Here is a 16,906-nt window from a genome sequence, read left to right on the forward strand (position 1 = left end):
TTGCGTTGTCGGCTGACATGATGAATTCACATAGTAATTTTAGCAGCAAACACATTACTTGGATCATCATCCTTGTAAACTATAATCTTCCGCCAGACTTGTGTATGAAGCGAAAATTCTAATGTTGACCTTGTTGATTTCTGGACATAATCAACTGGGAAATGATATTGATGTCTACTTGGCACCGTTGATTGACGAGTTGAGGAGATTGTGGGAAAGTGAGATCGAAGTTAACGATCGTTCCAGCGATGATTCCTTCATACTCTGAGCAATGTTGATGTGGACCATTAACAACTTGCCTACATATGGAAACCTATCTGGGGACTTGGTTAAAAGTTCCATAGGTTGCCCTGTTTGCATAAGAGATACATCTTCAATCCTGTTGAAACATGGAAAGAAGACGGTGTACGATGGCCATAGGAGATTCTTGCCTATGAATCATCGATACTGTAAACAAAGAAAAGCTTTTAATGGTAAAACAAAAGAAAGATCACCACGAAGACCTTTGACAGATAAACAAGTGTTTAAGATAGTCAATAACATAAAAGTGGTATTCAGGAAGAAGAAATAAGCAAATAATGAGCCGATGATCAGACTTTAAAAGAAAAAGTCAATTTTTTTGATCTTCCATATTATAGTTCATTGTTAATTTGCCACTACTTAGATGTCATGCACATTGAGAATAATGTTTGTGAGTCGATAATTAACACACTACTTGACATCCCTAGTAAACTAAAGACGACCTCAATGCACGGTTGGATCTCATGAAATTGAACATTAGAGGTGATTTGGCTCCTGAAAAAACAGGCTCCCGCACTTACTTACCTCTGGCTAAGTACACATTATCGAGACAAGAGAAGAAAAAATCTTGTGAATGACTTGCTTCTGTCAAAGTCCCAAAAGGGTATATATCTAACTTCAAGAACTTAGTGCTAGTGAAAGAGTTGAAGCTGACTAGCATGAAGCCACATGATTGTCATACTTTGATGTAACATTTTTGCCACTTGTTTTGCGTGAGATTCTGACTAAGGAGGTTAGATTTGCACTTACTAAGTTTTGCTACTGTCTCAACTCCATATATTCCAACGTAGTAGATCCAATGACGTTTCTATCTCTTCTGAAGTGAGTTCGGTTGAAGCTTTTGGTGTTATATTTACAAACTTGAGTATATGGTCTAATATTTACAACTTTTGATGACAGAGTTAGAACCTTATTGGAGTATATGGTCTCATGTTTAGAACTTTTGAACATAGAGGATTTTAGCTAACATTATGAGACCCCTATTATTTAATAATTTTATGGACTACTTGTTGTGTTGTGTTGTGAGGGTAAATATTTATAAAATATAATTTCATTTAATACTTTTTAAAATATTAGTGCTAATATTATGGGTTAAATATTTAAAAAATATTATATTATGTTATTAACATATATGAGTATTAATTATAATTTTTTAAATTTTTTTAATACACAATATTTATATGCATAATTAAACACAATAATATATTATTCTTAAGAATTTAAAATAAAATTTTTGCATATAATTAAATACAATAATATATTATTTTTAAAAATTATATTACCTCGTTATTTTTTTAAAATATAATTCTTATTAATTATTACGTACCGAACGTCACAAAAAGAGAAAAATAGATGTCACTACAAAACGATTATTATGCAATAATACATTTTCACAAGCTGCTCGTAAGTCGTACCCTTGTACGTCCTAAGTAATAAGTCCTAACCAGTCAAACGTCAAGATGGTTTCAAAATTATTCTTTTCCTTTTTCTTTTTTCAAATTAATGAATTTTTTTTTAAAATTCGTGTCCGCATGCACAACAATTATCCTGATGATGATCTTACCGTACACGTGGCATAAAGGAAAATTATTATTGGGAACATCATCCATTGGGTCCCTCCTCCCACCAATTATATGTACATTTCCTTGACCGACCCACCCGTGACGTCCTTGACCTGACCGGTTCACTACTTCCCAACTTTCCACACATCGGACCGCCCTAAATCAACCGATTTGATCTCATTTCTCAAGTGGGTCCCAACTAACTTATCAAAAATACTTAATGGGACTTTGCCACGTGTCCATAAGAGCCTTTTTTGAGTCCGAGTAGTCATAGGGGAGATTTCCTTGAAGTTAAAAAAGTGGAAGTGAGAAGGGTGCTAAGTGTGAAGCAAACTTGAGCGAATGATAGAGAGAAGATTGTTTGAGGCAAGTTTTTTTTTTGGTTTACCATCTGTGGAATCAAAGAATCCCTTTTTTTTTTTTTTTTTTTTTTTTTTTTTGGGTTTTTCCTTTTTTTTTTTTTTTTTTTTTTTTCTTTTGGTTCTTTTTTTTCTTTCTTTGTGTAGAAGAAGAAGAAGAAGAAGAAGCAGAGAGAGAGTTTTCTGGGATTTGCTAGATTTCTTCCAACTTGTGCATGAGGTATGCTTTTTTTTTTTTTGGCTGATTCCTTTCTTTTTTTCTTTTTCTTTTTGCTGTTGAAATCTCAGATTTATATGGCTTGTTTTATACTGGGGTTTTGTCTTTTGGTTTTTCTAGAATTTTTTTTGGGTGCTCATTTAGCTAAAATGGAAGAATATCTTGCTCATTTTGTGATAGAGGGGATTTTATTGGAGAACGTGTTTTAGTAAATCCAGTTTAAGAAAATGCTAGGTTTGGATAGAGGTTTTTGTTGAAACCCGTGCAATAGTATTTCGTAAAGTTGGAAAATTTGAGGCTTTCAGTTGATGGGTTACTCTTATATTCTCATTTGGGATAATGGGTATGCTGGAATAGGTGAGATTTGTACACATTGTCATTGCTTCTTGTATATCATAGTTCTCTCTGGTTAAGTAAGTTTTGCCCATTTTGCTAAAATGATGTAATTGTCAAAATAAAGAAGTGATTGAAATAAAGGCTATTTGTTATTGTTTTCTCTTTTCACGTTGAACTGAAATTTAGTGGAATGGATTTTAGCACTATTCAAAGCATTGGAAATAAAAAAATGTATGTGGAGTAAAGATTTTATTTTGCATCTGGTGGTGAGGAAATGAGCAGTTGCTTCTGGATGATTTTGATTCACCCAAGTGTCTTAAGTTCTTACACTGCAAAACCAATCTGATCTGTGGTCCCTGGATAGAAACTCCATTATTTTTGCTGATCTTTAACTAAATCATATTCCAATAATTGATCAAGTTTTTATGACGGACTCCAAGTCAGCAATCTGTTAGTTGAAATTCCTATTGATGACTTTGAAGATATCTTTGGAAATGGTTATGGGTTATAACGTGATGTTGTCCTGGCTATTGGTTTTTGGTATGTGTATTGGTTTTAGATATATGAAAATATGTGTATTTGCTTACACTTATGAAATTGAATTGGAGGACCTGGAAAATTGTGAAAATGGAACCATAAAAAAAGAAAGGTATTCTTACAAGTATATGTAGAAATGCTTATACATATATAAAATAACTAGATAGTCCTTATCAACTATAGTGCAACTGATAATGCTCTTCTATGCATGTGCCGAGAATGTGCCAACTGCTAAGGCCATGTGGATTTATCACCCATTTTGTGACAAGTAATCTAGTCAGTAATATCTGCAGTTTGTCTCATTTGCTCTTTTGCATCGTTGACATGGCCTCAGGTCTCATACTCCTTGAGGTGGATCATTTTTATAGACCATAGTAGAAAACATCTTACCAAATAAATTTGTTTTTCTGGTCCAAGTGCTAATGGTGATAGCACTTTGTCTTATGGACTATGCAGAATTTGATGTTGCTTTATTTGCATTCATGCTTCAACCCCCTCCTTCCTTAGTCCCTCTCTCCTCCTCCTCTTTTACTTATTTGTAAGAGTGACCGAAGTACCCTGTCCCCAAGGCATTTATTATCCGAGCAAAATCGTGGATCAAGTGTGTCACACATTTTAAGAAAAATCAAAAAACAAATTTTAAGTTTGAAAGGTCTATTTTGGTTTGTATTTAGAGATCTATGCTTTTGTCTGTTAAAGAAGAACAGTGCTGTATTTAGTTCTGTGTTTATTCTTGCTGAAAAGAAATCATTCTGTTTGACTGCAACCTTATTTATATAATTATGAATGAGAAAATTTGATAGCTTTCAGTGGGGAAGAATGATCCATCTTGCATTTCATGATGCTGTCACAGATGTTAATTTACTTGGACTTATGTTACTTGAAGAGATCATCTCCTGGGTAGTGGTTTGGACAGGATATTGGTCATGAGTATGCTGGTGGGGACATGCTTGAGCCAAGGGAAGCTGATATACCCGTCCTGTTTCTGGTTTTGGTTGTGCTTCCTTTGGTTGCTTACATTTTACTTGGAAAATGGAGTGAGACTACTAAGAAGAGGGAGAGGATAAATTTGCTTGCCCATCTGGCTGCTGAAGAAGCTCGTAGAGCAGAAGCCATGGCGGTTGCTGATGTTATTCCTCTTGCGGCTCCAATAAAAAATGTGCCTTTTACTAAGAATGTGGCTTCAACAAAGAATGGATTTCATTCATGTGCTAGGTGCTTTAGTCCAGCTACAACTCGCTGCTCCAGATGCAAGTCTGTCCGATATTGGTATGGTCTTATCCGTATCCTTGCCCGCAAAAATAAAAATTGTTTTCTATACATCCTTCTGTTTTTACTATATGATTTTGCACAGGGCAAGTGTAGAGTGGATGTAGTATTTTATTTCTTCTTTTTTTTTTTTTTTTTTGAAAAAGAAAAGTGTATTTTGGAGTGTCCTATATAGACAACAAGAACAATCAGAATAAGTCAAACATTAAAAATAGTTTTTTCACTCATTGGACCAGCGGAATGAAATATCAAAGAAATCTAAGGGGGAATAGTTTAAAGAATAAGCAAAAGATTAATAGACTTTCTTTCGCTCTTAGCCGAATGGACGAAATATCAAAACAATCTGAAGAGGATAAAATTAATTGGGTATGGAACTATGGATTATTTGAGGAAAAAAAAATTCTCATACCATTGCATCATATTAAACATTTTTTTTATAAGAAAAACTGTATTGATTAAATGAATCAATTACAAAAAAGAGGATAAGGTATCCGCGCCGAAAAGAAGAAAAACAAGATACCAGTACAAAAAATAAAGAAGCTTATGGGCCTATTACATCCTTCCAGTTCATTACAATCAAAGAAAAGGGGAAACCCTTAAAAGCTTTGTCAGATGCAGCCCTTAAAGAAACTGTGAATTTTGCTTTCTCAAAAAGATCAATATTATTCATCTCCTTTTCCTAAAAAAATTTCGTGTTTTTTCCCCTTAAACATATTGTTGCTTTACTCCTTGTTCCTGTCTGCTGAATAAAATTAGTTTACATATTCGGAAGAAAAGAAAAAAGAGTTATGGTTCTCTCTCTCTCTCTCTCTCTCTCTTTAATCAGTTGCAATAACAATAACAATAGGTTCTCTCTCTCTTTTTAATCAGTTGCAATAACAATAACAATATGTGAGGAGACGTTTTGGGTTCACAAATACTTGCGTCAGGATGTTCCCTTAAAGAGAGAGTGAGAGATTCTTGCAAGGGTTTACTCTTTCCTTATCTTAAGCTTCCAGGCATCCCAACAAGGCAACAACGATTCTTATTGGGAAAATTTTGGAAATCCAAAATTACGCCTGTGATAATATGCTTGCAGCTATTATTTTCTGAAAGTTTTCTGAACCTTTTTTTTTCTACTGTCATTTGCACATCATGCACATTTCTCTTCAGCACACTTGCACTGTTAGCTAGAGGTATCTCTGAAGTTTTATATTTGTACCCGTTTCCAGTTCTGGGAAGTGTCAAATAATTCACTGGAGGGAAGTTCACAAGCAAGAATGCCAGCAGATGGAAAACTCAAGCTCACCTCGTGTGACTTTGTCGGTTGAAGAATCCATTCAAGAGGGGCTCTTACCTAATGAAAGCATGAATTCTCGGCATTATGGATACAGTGTTGATCAGGTTATGGCGGATAAAGCACCTTCAGAAAGTGTAGTTTATCCCTCAGTTAGCACAGGTGTCTCTGCTACAGTAGATTGTTCAGCCATTGATACATCTCAAGTTCTCATGCCGGGGAGAAAAAGTACAGAAAAACGGGCTTCCCGGAAATCCAACAAAGAAGCATTAAGAAGGAAAGATGGTGTCACATCTAATTCTTCTGAAGAAGCCTCTGGGAGTTGGAATACCTATGTGACGTCTTCGACTGTTGTTTCGTCAAAAGAGGTTTTCAAGGGCCATAAGGTTTTTATCATGGCATCTCTTTTGTTCTTAGCATTATTTTTTTATCCTACTTTAGTTCCACATATAATAAACACGCTGAACTGTTATGCAGTCAAGAAATAGTAGCTCTATTGTATCGGAAGAATCTAAAAAGAAGCCTAGTCCCAATGTCTCTGATGTGTATATTCACGGACGAGCTACGGTGCATGAGAATGATAAGAATGAAAGTCAAAATGGGAACACATTAGAGTCAGAGAGTCATCATGGACTGTCGCACTTACCCTATTCATCCAAAAATGGATCCAATGGACATGAAAACGGAAAAGATTTCATTCATAATGGAGGGAATCTACTTAGAGGGGAAAATTCTGAAATGGCGGAGGCAAAGGGGTATGCAAAAGCGAAAAAAGCACCGTATTCCCTTGGTAGCAAGAGTTCTAAATTGACAAAATCGACTATGAAAGAGACTGGAGAGCAGTTTTGCATAGAAAGAGAGAGAAAGGGGCATGTGACTGAATCAAGTGAGTAGTAAACTCATTCAACTGAAAAAGTAAAAAGAAAAAAAGAAAAGTGTGTTTAAAAAGTACTTTGTGCTCTATAGGTCCTCTAATTCTACGTGTTTTTATGCAGAATCGTCTAGAATGAGGGATACTTCTACACAGGCAAGCAATGGTGGTGCAAATGCAAGGATTATGAAGATGATGGGCCTGGGGAAGCCAACAAAACTCCCTAGAAAGGATGTCTCAGAAGTTGGTGCTGATAGACACAAAATTAAGGTCACTCTCTTGTAGACTGTATCTTGCATTATTTCAATTCCACTGCTCCTTTGTGCCAGAAATTCTTTATTAGGTTGTAGACTTTAGACAAGGCTCTCATAATGGATATGTTGTTTGCCTGTCATAGATGCTTTTTCCTTATGAAGAATTTGTGACGTACTTCCAGTGTGAGGTGTTTGACTTGTCACCTCGGGGCCTTCTAAATTGTGGAAACAGGTACCTTATCATTACTTTTACTTTGTTCACAAAATGAAGAATCCATGGAGGAAAAGGAAAACACATTAAATGGAAGTTGCAGATATAGATCTTATGGAATCTATTTCCGGTTAACTTAGACATCAGCTGGCATTTACTGTAATATCTGGTCGTTTTCAACTTTCAATTTCTGATTTTTGATTGTATTCTGAAGGATTGATTTTTTGTGGCTAATTTGGATATTTAACATAGAAAACCTGCTCTTTACAAATGTTTGGGATGACTTGTGTTTTCCATGAGACTTTTGTGCCCTTTTAATTGATTATATATTGTCTTTGCAGTTGCTATGCGAATGCCGTCTTGCAGTGTTTAACCTCGACAAAGCCTCTTATTATTTATTTGCTTCGCAGATCGCATTCAAGAGCATGTACAGGCATTTCTTTGGTTTTTTCGTTATTTTATTTGGGATAGTTTATAATGTTCACAAATGACAACTGTTGTATTTTCTTGGATGTGCTTGTATCTTACTTATATCTGTTAATGCATGTTAGGTTGTGATAAAGATTGGTGTCTCATGTGTGAACTAGAGCAGCATGTAATTATGTTAAGAGAAATCGGAGGCCCTCTTTCCCCTAGCAGAATTCTTCTGCACATGCGGAGTATAAATTGCCATATTGGTGAGGGAAGTCAGGAAGATGCACATGAGTTCCTAAGGTCTGCAAATTTACCCGCTGATTTTTATTAGAATATATACTTCTTGGAGATGGTGGTTCTTGTGTTCTTTTGCAGCTGCTTCCTTTTTACGCCAATTTGGATCAGATTACTAGTAGTAGAACTTCAAATTCCAATTTTTTTGTTCGAAGAATGTTACATAATGCCTCTATTATTTTAATCCGAGATGCAGGCGTTCCTGCATGGACCCACCTTATCTGCCTTCTCTTCTAAGGGTCCATGGATAGTTTAGATGTATAGTTGTTATTTGTCAAGCAGATGTATACTTTCATACATCATCTGATGCTCTCTTTGTCCAGGCTTCTGGTTGCGTCAATGCAAGCTATATGCTTGGAGGGATTGGGAGGAGAAAAGAAGGTAGACCCCAGATTGCAAGAGACAACTTTTATACAACATACTTTCGGGGGACATCTAAGATCAAAGGTTCTTATTCTCTCAAGTCAATCATTACATATTGTGTACTTTTTCTTTAAGAAATAAGTTTTTTGTTGCACTAAGCGTGAATCAAGCAATCTTACTGCAACCAGGTCAAGTGTTTGAGATGTCATCATGAATCTGAAAGATATGAAAATATTATGGACCTTACATTAGAGATATTTGGGTGGGTTGAGTCACTTGAAGATGCATTGACTCAGTTTACAACGCCTGAAGATTTGGACGGAGAAAACATGTACAGATGTGGAAGGTTTGAGATCAAGTTTTTATTGTTTTATTTTATTTTCTCGTAACTACAACTCATTAGTAAGAAGTTCTAACTTTCCAATTTACAACTTTAATGACTTTTCACCTATTGATTTTGTTATTTTTGTTGGGGTAAGATGTGCTACATATGTTCGAGCCAGAAAGCAGCTAAGTATACATGAGGCACCAAATATCATGACAATTGTCTTAAAGAGATTTCAGGTATCATTTTGCTACGGAGTACTTCTAGTGTTATGTTATTCTTTTGGCGATTTTCAAGTTCTTAAAAACTGAATCCATTCTGTAGCCCTTTGGGTGTTTCGGCACACGCTTTCATTCATTTGATAGAATTCTGGTTCAAGACGTTTGCTGATAGATATCAATTGACGTTTTCACTTCTATTACTCTTCTCATCATCCCACGCATAATGTTTTCTCTTCACCAGGAAGGAAGATATGGAAAAATCAATAAGTGCATTACATTTCCTGACATGCTTGATATGATTCCATTCATGACCGGAACGGGTGACATTCCTCCACTCTACTTGCTGTATGCTGTCGTTGTACATTTGGATACATTAAATGCATCTTTCTCCGGTCATTATGTATCATACGTGAAAGATTTGCAAGGAAATTGGTTCAGGATAGATGACACTGAGGTAATCCCCCTTCAGTATTTAAATAAGTTCAAGAGTTATGAGGATTTGAGTTCTCAGTCAACATCTAATCTAATTTACAAAAAGCAGAAGCCGTCTTTTGCTTTAAAAAAAAAAAAAAAAAAAAAACGGCAGAAGCTTTAGATGGCCATTCTGAAACAGATATACATATTTTCCTGCATGTTTTTGCAGTTAAAATCTACTTGAAGCGTCCTACCAACTGTTTGGTTACACATTATGGGATGACGTATTTTTTTATCCTCTCCCATCTATTTTTAAGAGTTTGGAGGATTCTTGATACTTTGTTTTCATTTTAAAGTATGTTTTTTAGATAGTTCAGATCCAAAGACTTATCATGCTTTGTTAACAGGTCCAGCCCGTTCCAATGAGCCAGGTTATGTCAGAAGGAGCATATATATTATTTTACATGAGGTATAATTTTAGTTCAGGGTCATAAATTGTAATTATTTGTCCAGTTCTTCTGGCCAGTACCGGTAGTGTAAACGGTTCTTGTCATAAGATGTTTGGACTCCAATTTTTGTTACTAATGAATGTGTCCTTGTCACTGGATTAGGGGTGTTGTTAAGTGGGTTCTTAAATTATTGTCCTTCCAGGTCTTGCCCCCGACCTCAGAGAGCACTCTCCAGCAAAGCCGTCCAGAAGCAAGTGCCAGAGTTGTCACATTATTTTTTGTCGAAGCCTTCAAGACCGGGACAAAGCAAACCCAATGGTCAATATGCTGGTTCAGAGCCTTTAAGCGAAGGCATTAGACCAGACGTTGCTAATGGTTTCACCAACCACACCTCCAGTGGCATCCTTAGGAGTGCAAACCGGAATGCCATTCCGGTAATGGAAACATGTGCGGAGCCCATTGGCGTGGAGTTTTCTGATGCTACATCGAGTGATTGGTCTATTTTCACAAGTTCAGATGAGGCTTCTTTCACAACGGAGAGTACCCGAGACTCATTCAGTACCGTAGATTTTGCCGATACCAATGTAGATCCAATCTCATCAATCTTCAACACTATATATGCGCCGGAGTATTCCCGCAATTCTGTTTCCTGCAGAAAATTTTCAAACAATAGGCCACAGACTAGATTTTTTTCTCAGGAGAAGGGTCAAATTTTGGACTCATACTTGTCAGCACAACCTCTTGACAGAATACCAAGAGGAGACTATTCTCAACAGGTCGGTGGGTCTCCGACCATATTTTCATCTGACAGTAACCCGGGCATGTTTGTAAGATATGGGAGTAACCCATTATAATGGGATTGATCAAACAATCTGGTCATTCTAAGTTCTAGTTCATAGGAGTTCCTACTGATTGAATATATATGATTTAGTAGGTAGAAACTGTGCCCCAATTTCCATTTTCAATGTTTTGTTGATTGGGGCATATTGTTGTTCTCCAAGGAAAGGAATATTCTTGTTAGCTTTTGAAATATCATGGAAAGTTGTAAAGCATTTGGCTTTTCCTTCTGTTTCTATCCGTTTCTGAAGGTTAATTTGGTTTCTCATGACTGGAAAGTAATTTCTCAACACGGCATCTTTACTTTGCATCAAAAGAGAAAAGGAAAGAGAAAGGAAAAGTGAGAAATTATTTATTTTTATTTAATAATATGTTTATTTATAAAATTAATAATGAAGATTTAGTGAGACTCATGTAATATAGAGAATTTAACCATACATAAAAGAGTTAAAGTTCTTTTCTACGGTGTTGTCATGCGGTAGTCCCTTCATTTTTTTTTCTTTTTTTAATTTTTTTGTTTCTTTTGTGTTTTTAAAAAATATATTAATAACACAACTAAAATTTCAACTCTTGTGTGCCAATTCTTCTATTCTCATGTTGTGCAGTAATAAAGAGAATATTATCTAACCTTTTTGGCTTTACTCTTTTATTGAGAATATATGTTCATGTTCTGATTGCTATGGGCAAACACTTCCAATTATTGAGTTAGCTACCAATTGACATATTTGTGTTTGACTTGAGACAACAAAGCTGATAATTCTATTCACATATGCCTGCCCAATATTTAGGGGATGAATTTCTAAATTCTTGATTACAAATTGGTAGATTTTTTGGTACACCTGTTATACCGATAAGTCAATTTTTTTAACTATTAAATTTGTGTATTTAATAACTTTTATATGATTTTATGTGTGTTTAACAGACCAAAAAATCTGGCTTACCGGTATGTTAACATACCGATAAAGGTCGCTTACAAAATTAAGACACAAACGTCCATATTAAAAAAATTAAAAAAAAATCTTAGTGCTAAATGTAGAGAGAAAGGGGCTCTAAATACTACCTGGCTTACCGGTATGTTAACATACCGATAAAGGTCGCTTACAAAATTAAGACACAAACGTCCATATTAAAAAAATTAAAAAAAAAATCTTAGTGCTAAATGTAGAGAGAAAGGGGCTCTAAATACTAAAGACAAAAAATAAATATATATACAGATTCTCTCTAGTCTACCGGTTGAACCAGTTTTTTAACTGTTAGATCTTATCAAAATTAAATGAGATTGTAAAAGTATGCATAACAGACAATTTTTGATACAAATCTAACAACTAAAAACAGTTGAAAGTTTCATTTTTCTGATCCTATAGGAGAAACTCTCGTCTATATCTATATATATATACATATATATATATATGTAAACTTTTCATCATTGCAAGTTGGGTGTTAAAATTTTTTATTTTTACATTTAGAACTTTAAAGTTCCGTTTATTTCACCGATTCAATTTTAAAATTCAAGTTTTATTACAGTAAAAAACTCTCAGAAACTATCACATTTAACTTTTTTGTTACATTAAAAGTCACGTCTCAACTCAAATTAAAAACTCGAATCAACAAATTAAACGGACCATGTTTAACAATTCATGGCTATGCAATCCAATTATTGCGGATATCAGTTATCAAAAAACAATTAGGCCGCAAATTCAAAATTAAGAGTTGAGGTTCAACTTGTCAGACTAAAAAGTTTCGGTACATTCTGTGAAAAAATTAGTGGGGCATGTGATGCTCATTAGCTGTTATAGCGACTTTCAAATTCAGTATCTCATTTATCAACAAAATTGAAAGTTTGGGATTTGAGTTGAACACCAGTAAATTGTGCATCAATGCAAAGGAAAAAAAAAATCCAAAAGAAAAATAAAAAAATTATAAAAAATTGAATTTTCTAGTAAAAATAGGGACCTTATGATAAGGTGACTTATTAATATGATCAGTTTTTAATTGTTAAATATGGTTAAAATCACATTAAATTAAAAAAAATATAAAATATACATTTTTCTGATACAAATCTAATAACTGAAAGGTAGAGAATTATAGACAATTCATTTTTCCACTTTTACCAGAGAAATTCCCTTAAAAATATATGAATTCTATAATATTTGAGTGGATAAATTTTAAAGATCATAATTTTTTAGGTCTTTTACGGTAAATTACATATTGGTAGTTTAAATTTGAGCTATTACTAGAAAAAAACCCGCGCGTTGCTGCAGGAAATACCGTTGTATTATATAAAAAGTTAAAAATTTTTATAGTACATGATTAGTTTATATACACAAATATTATTAATAATAATTAAAGAAGTTGAAAATCTTTAATTATATATAGTGTAGATCAAAGGATTTAGAAGTAGTTATATTACATGGTCCTTGGGCGTTTCTGGGTGGGTCTGTTGCCTTTGGTTCATAACTGTTATGATTAAATATTGTTAATATAGGTATTCAAAATAATAAATGTTGATTTATGTTGATAATTGATATAAATTAGTAAATATGTCTTACCTTGTGGTCAACCTTTTTAGATTTGCTGTTTTTGGATATATTATTGTGGCAGCTGATATTTATAGTAGTGGTATTAAAAAATGGACATGTTCGAATATTTTTGAAACAACTGTAGTTATTTGTACTCCCCTTTGTTAAAAATAAACTTGCAAGATTTTTGTTTGTACTTTTAACTGAGAAATTATTGGTGGAATTACAAATAGATCAGTAAAACCTTCATCAATTCTTAATATTCATCAATTGTTAATGTAGAGCATGATTTTTTTATCAATGATTGTGATGCTCTTCTGACCACTGAAATAATTTATAGTTTAATTTATTTAAAAAGGTGTGATTTTATTTTATTTTAATGTATCTTTATTTAATTTTAATTTTCATTGATATTATTTATACTATTATCATTTGAGAAGCTTTGAAAATTTAGTGTAAAATGATATTAAAATGGATAAAATCAGACCAAAAATCAACACCTTTCTTTGTCAATATTTTTCTTTTTTAGTCTTTGTTAGTTTTAGTCTCAAACGCGCACTACGCACATATGATTAATTTAAAATAACTGCTAATACAAATTATTTAAAAAAAAGAAGTAAAAAAGACGACATAAAATAAATAAAAATAATAAAAGGGAAAAATATTAAGCAAAGAGATAAGGAAAATAATATAACTTATTGCGTTGTGTTTTAAATTAATTCTATTTTATTTTGTTTATTTTTTATTTAATTTGGTGTTATTTGATTTTAATTTAGCGTATTTTTATTTAATTTTATTGTATTATTTATAGTGTTTTTATTTTAAGTAATATAAAAAATTTGATACAAAACGGTGGTAAAACGGACAAAATTGAACACTAAATCAATTCAAAATAATAAATAACTATAATAAAGAATAAAAATCTAAAAAATAAACCGGAAATGGTTTGAAACCGTCTGATCAAAAATTTTAACAGTTGTGATTCGTGCGTGAAAAGCACGCGCAAGAAAAACGCGTTCAGCGGGGAGAAGATGACAGCTTCACAGTGGTGGGTCCCTGCCACTTTTCCTTCGGCCAGCCAGACACCGACACGTGACAATCTTAGAATGAAAGAAGCAAAAACCCATGCGCAGGGAAGGGAAAAGAGAAGAAAAAAAATGGTAAAATTGACAATTCACACTCAAAGGACAAGGGACATAAGCTAAATTTCGAGAATGTTACCGTATAATGAATAGTAAATTGTGACTGCATGAACAATGCATATTTCCTCTACTTTAGTATACATAATAATGTCCAGTTAAAATCACATTAAAATAAAAAAAAATTCAAAACCTTCCATTTATGATACCTTGCATATATAACAAATGAAAAACAATCGTGGCAATAGTCTATTTCTTTTAGATCCTATCGTACCATCACTTTTTTTAATACATAAGGCATACTAAGAAATTTAATAAAAGAAGTGAATATTAGAAAAGGTTATTGATATTGTTGGTCTCCATATTTTGAGCCTGAGCCTAAGCGTAAACTGTTATGGTTTTTAATAAGTTCTAATAGTAGAAAAAAAATTCGCATATAAAACTCTTTTTTAGAATCTTGAGTTATTATAATACACATGAGTATTTTTGTTAAATTCTAAAAATTATTTGCCAATTTTATTATTTTTAAGGTAGTCAAAACAACAAAAGTTTAGAGACTAATACATCAAAATTAAAAGGATTATTAACATTGATGCTCCTGAACTTTAAGATCATTGTCAATTTACCTCTTAGATTTTAAAACCTCTCACTTTACCTTATAGATTTTGAATTGTTCTCATTTAACCCCTTCTATTGTAATTTCTATTAAAAACATATAGAAAAAAAAAGAGTAAGTGTGATCATGCAGTTTTTATCTGTTTATTTTTAACAGATTTTTAAACAGATAGAACACATGACTGCATTACTCTCTTTTTTTAATCTATTTATAACAGAAATCATAACAGAAGGGGTTAAATGAAACCAATTCAAATGTCCGAGAACAAAGCGGGAGTTTTTAAAATTTAAGAGACAAAATGATATTAACCCTAAAATTTAGAGGCACTAATGAAATTAATCTAAATTAAAATTTTTAAATATCACTATACTCAAAATTCAGCAGTGTCAATTACGGTATTAGAAAAAAAAAAAAGAATTGAGCAATGTCATTAATTTTTCAAATTTTTAATTGTTGTTCGAATTATTTTTCTATAAGATTTCTTTGAAAAAATAAACAATCGAAAAGTCTCCATTTTCAATAGTGATATATGTATCAAAAAAATATATCTTATACATATTTATTTAATTTAATGTGATGGTGATCATATTAAAAATGGCTCTATTTTGTTCTACGAACACCCATATTTTTTTTAAATGGGGTTAAAATTCTGTTACTCATCAAAAGTGGACCCCCTAAGTAAGTAGTGACTAATGAGACTTAATTTAGTGAGACTCATTATTTTATGAGTAATGGAGTTCTATCTCAATGTTAATAAATATTATTTTATGAACTCAGATTCTCTGTCGAATATATCTATCTAATTTTCTGTCCATCCTATTAATATTTGACACGTCAACAACTCACGAAAATCACCAACGGAAGAATGAACGGACTCCTCCGTCGATGTTCGATTTAAATCCTCTTTTTCTCTCTTTTTCTTCCTCTATCACTCTGACACGTTTTTCTTGTTTTTGGACATTTTCCTCATTTTCTCAGAATTTGTCCTCTGCTCCATATTCTCAACCATCTTCACTAGTTCAACTTTATCTGCCCTTCTTTTTCGAGCACTTTTTATTTCGATTATTTTATCAATTTAAATTTTATTATAATAAAAATTTTAAAAAATAATCACATTTAATTTTTTTATTATAGTAAAATTTTTTTATATAAAATTATATTTAAATTTAAATTAAAAACTCAAATTAATAAATTAAACGGGCTTTTATATTAAAACTTAAATAATTGATTATGTTGTAATATTATTTTTTTATAAAAATTTAAAATTTAAATATTAAAATTAAGAATTGAGTATACCTTTTAAACGGACTATTAAGCTTAAAATCTCTTTTATTTTTTATTTTACTCAATTGCAGTTTTGAAATAAAAGAGTATTGATAAGAGCAGATTCATGATTTTTCAAATATCCGTGGTTGGAAGATAAATGACCAGGCCGTGTTTCACACTTTCTTTCTCATCTCTTTTTCCTCTCTCCTACATCTAATTCCAACCTCAACTCAATTGCGCTCATATATGGAATGACTATAAGTCTATAAGGGCTGCATATACGTCTGTATTACTCTTCTTTTTCTTTTGCTTAAAAAGAGAGAAAATTACTCAATTTACATTTAGAGTGGATAAATTTTAATTTTTACATTTTACTCTTACATTTAGAGTGCATGGTTTTCATTTTTACCTTTTACTTTAAGTTAATATTCTATAAAAAAAAAAAATAAGGGATAAAAATTCAGATTGATACACTTAAAGCATGTTTAGTTCGCTAATTCAAGTTTTTAATTCGAGTTAAAATGTGACTTTATATTATAGCTTTTTATTGTAACAAAAAAGTTATATGTGACTATTTCTGAGAGATTTTTTACTGTAACAAAATTCAAATTCTAAACTTGAATTGATAAAATAAACAGTACCTAAAAATATTTATCTCATTTAAAAAAATGATTATAAAGCCAGCAAGAAGTTCAATGGATTTCTATTTTTTACTTTCAGTCAATTTATCTATGACAACATATAGAAGTGTCAATATCGGACACTTTGCTGGACGGTGAAGTTGGTCGAAATGTCCCCCTCCCCCTTTTTTTTTTTTTTTTTTAAAAAACTTATTTTTTTCTTTTTTTTTTTTTTTT

The 16,906-nt window shown here is 32.5% G+C and overlaps 1 protein-coding gene across 1 annotated transcript; it reads left to right on the plus strand.

Moving 5' to 3' along the window:
- The first annotated feature begins 2,343 nt into the window (after positions 1-2,343).
- Positions 2,344-10,735, plus strand: LOC21407346 (ubiquitin carboxyl-terminal hydrolase 15). Its single transcript, XM_024163188.1, has 14 exons — positions 2,344-2,441; positions 4,165-4,580; positions 5,792-6,242; positions 6,334-6,742; positions 6,852-6,997; positions 7,125-7,213; positions 7,534-7,619; positions 7,744-7,906; positions 8,224-8,347; positions 8,452-8,609; positions 8,743-8,827; positions 9,051-9,263; positions 9,631-9,692; positions 9,875-10,735. Exons 2-14 carry the CDS (start codon positions 4,258-4,260, stop codon positions 10,524-10,526), a joined length of 2,961 nt encoding a protein of 986 aa, XP_024018956.1. The 5' UTR covers positions 2,344-2,441; positions 4,165-4,257; the 3' UTR covers positions 10,527-10,735.
- The last annotated feature ends 6,171 nt before the right edge of the window (positions 10,736-16,906 follow it).

Source organism: Morus notabilis, unplaced genomic scaffold, assembly GCF_000414095.1.
Source record: "Morus notabilis unplaced genomic scaffold, ASM41409v2 Scaffold98, whole genome shotgun sequence".
NCBI lineage: Eukaryota > Viridiplantae > Streptophyta > Magnoliopsida > Rosales > Moraceae > Morus > Morus notabilis.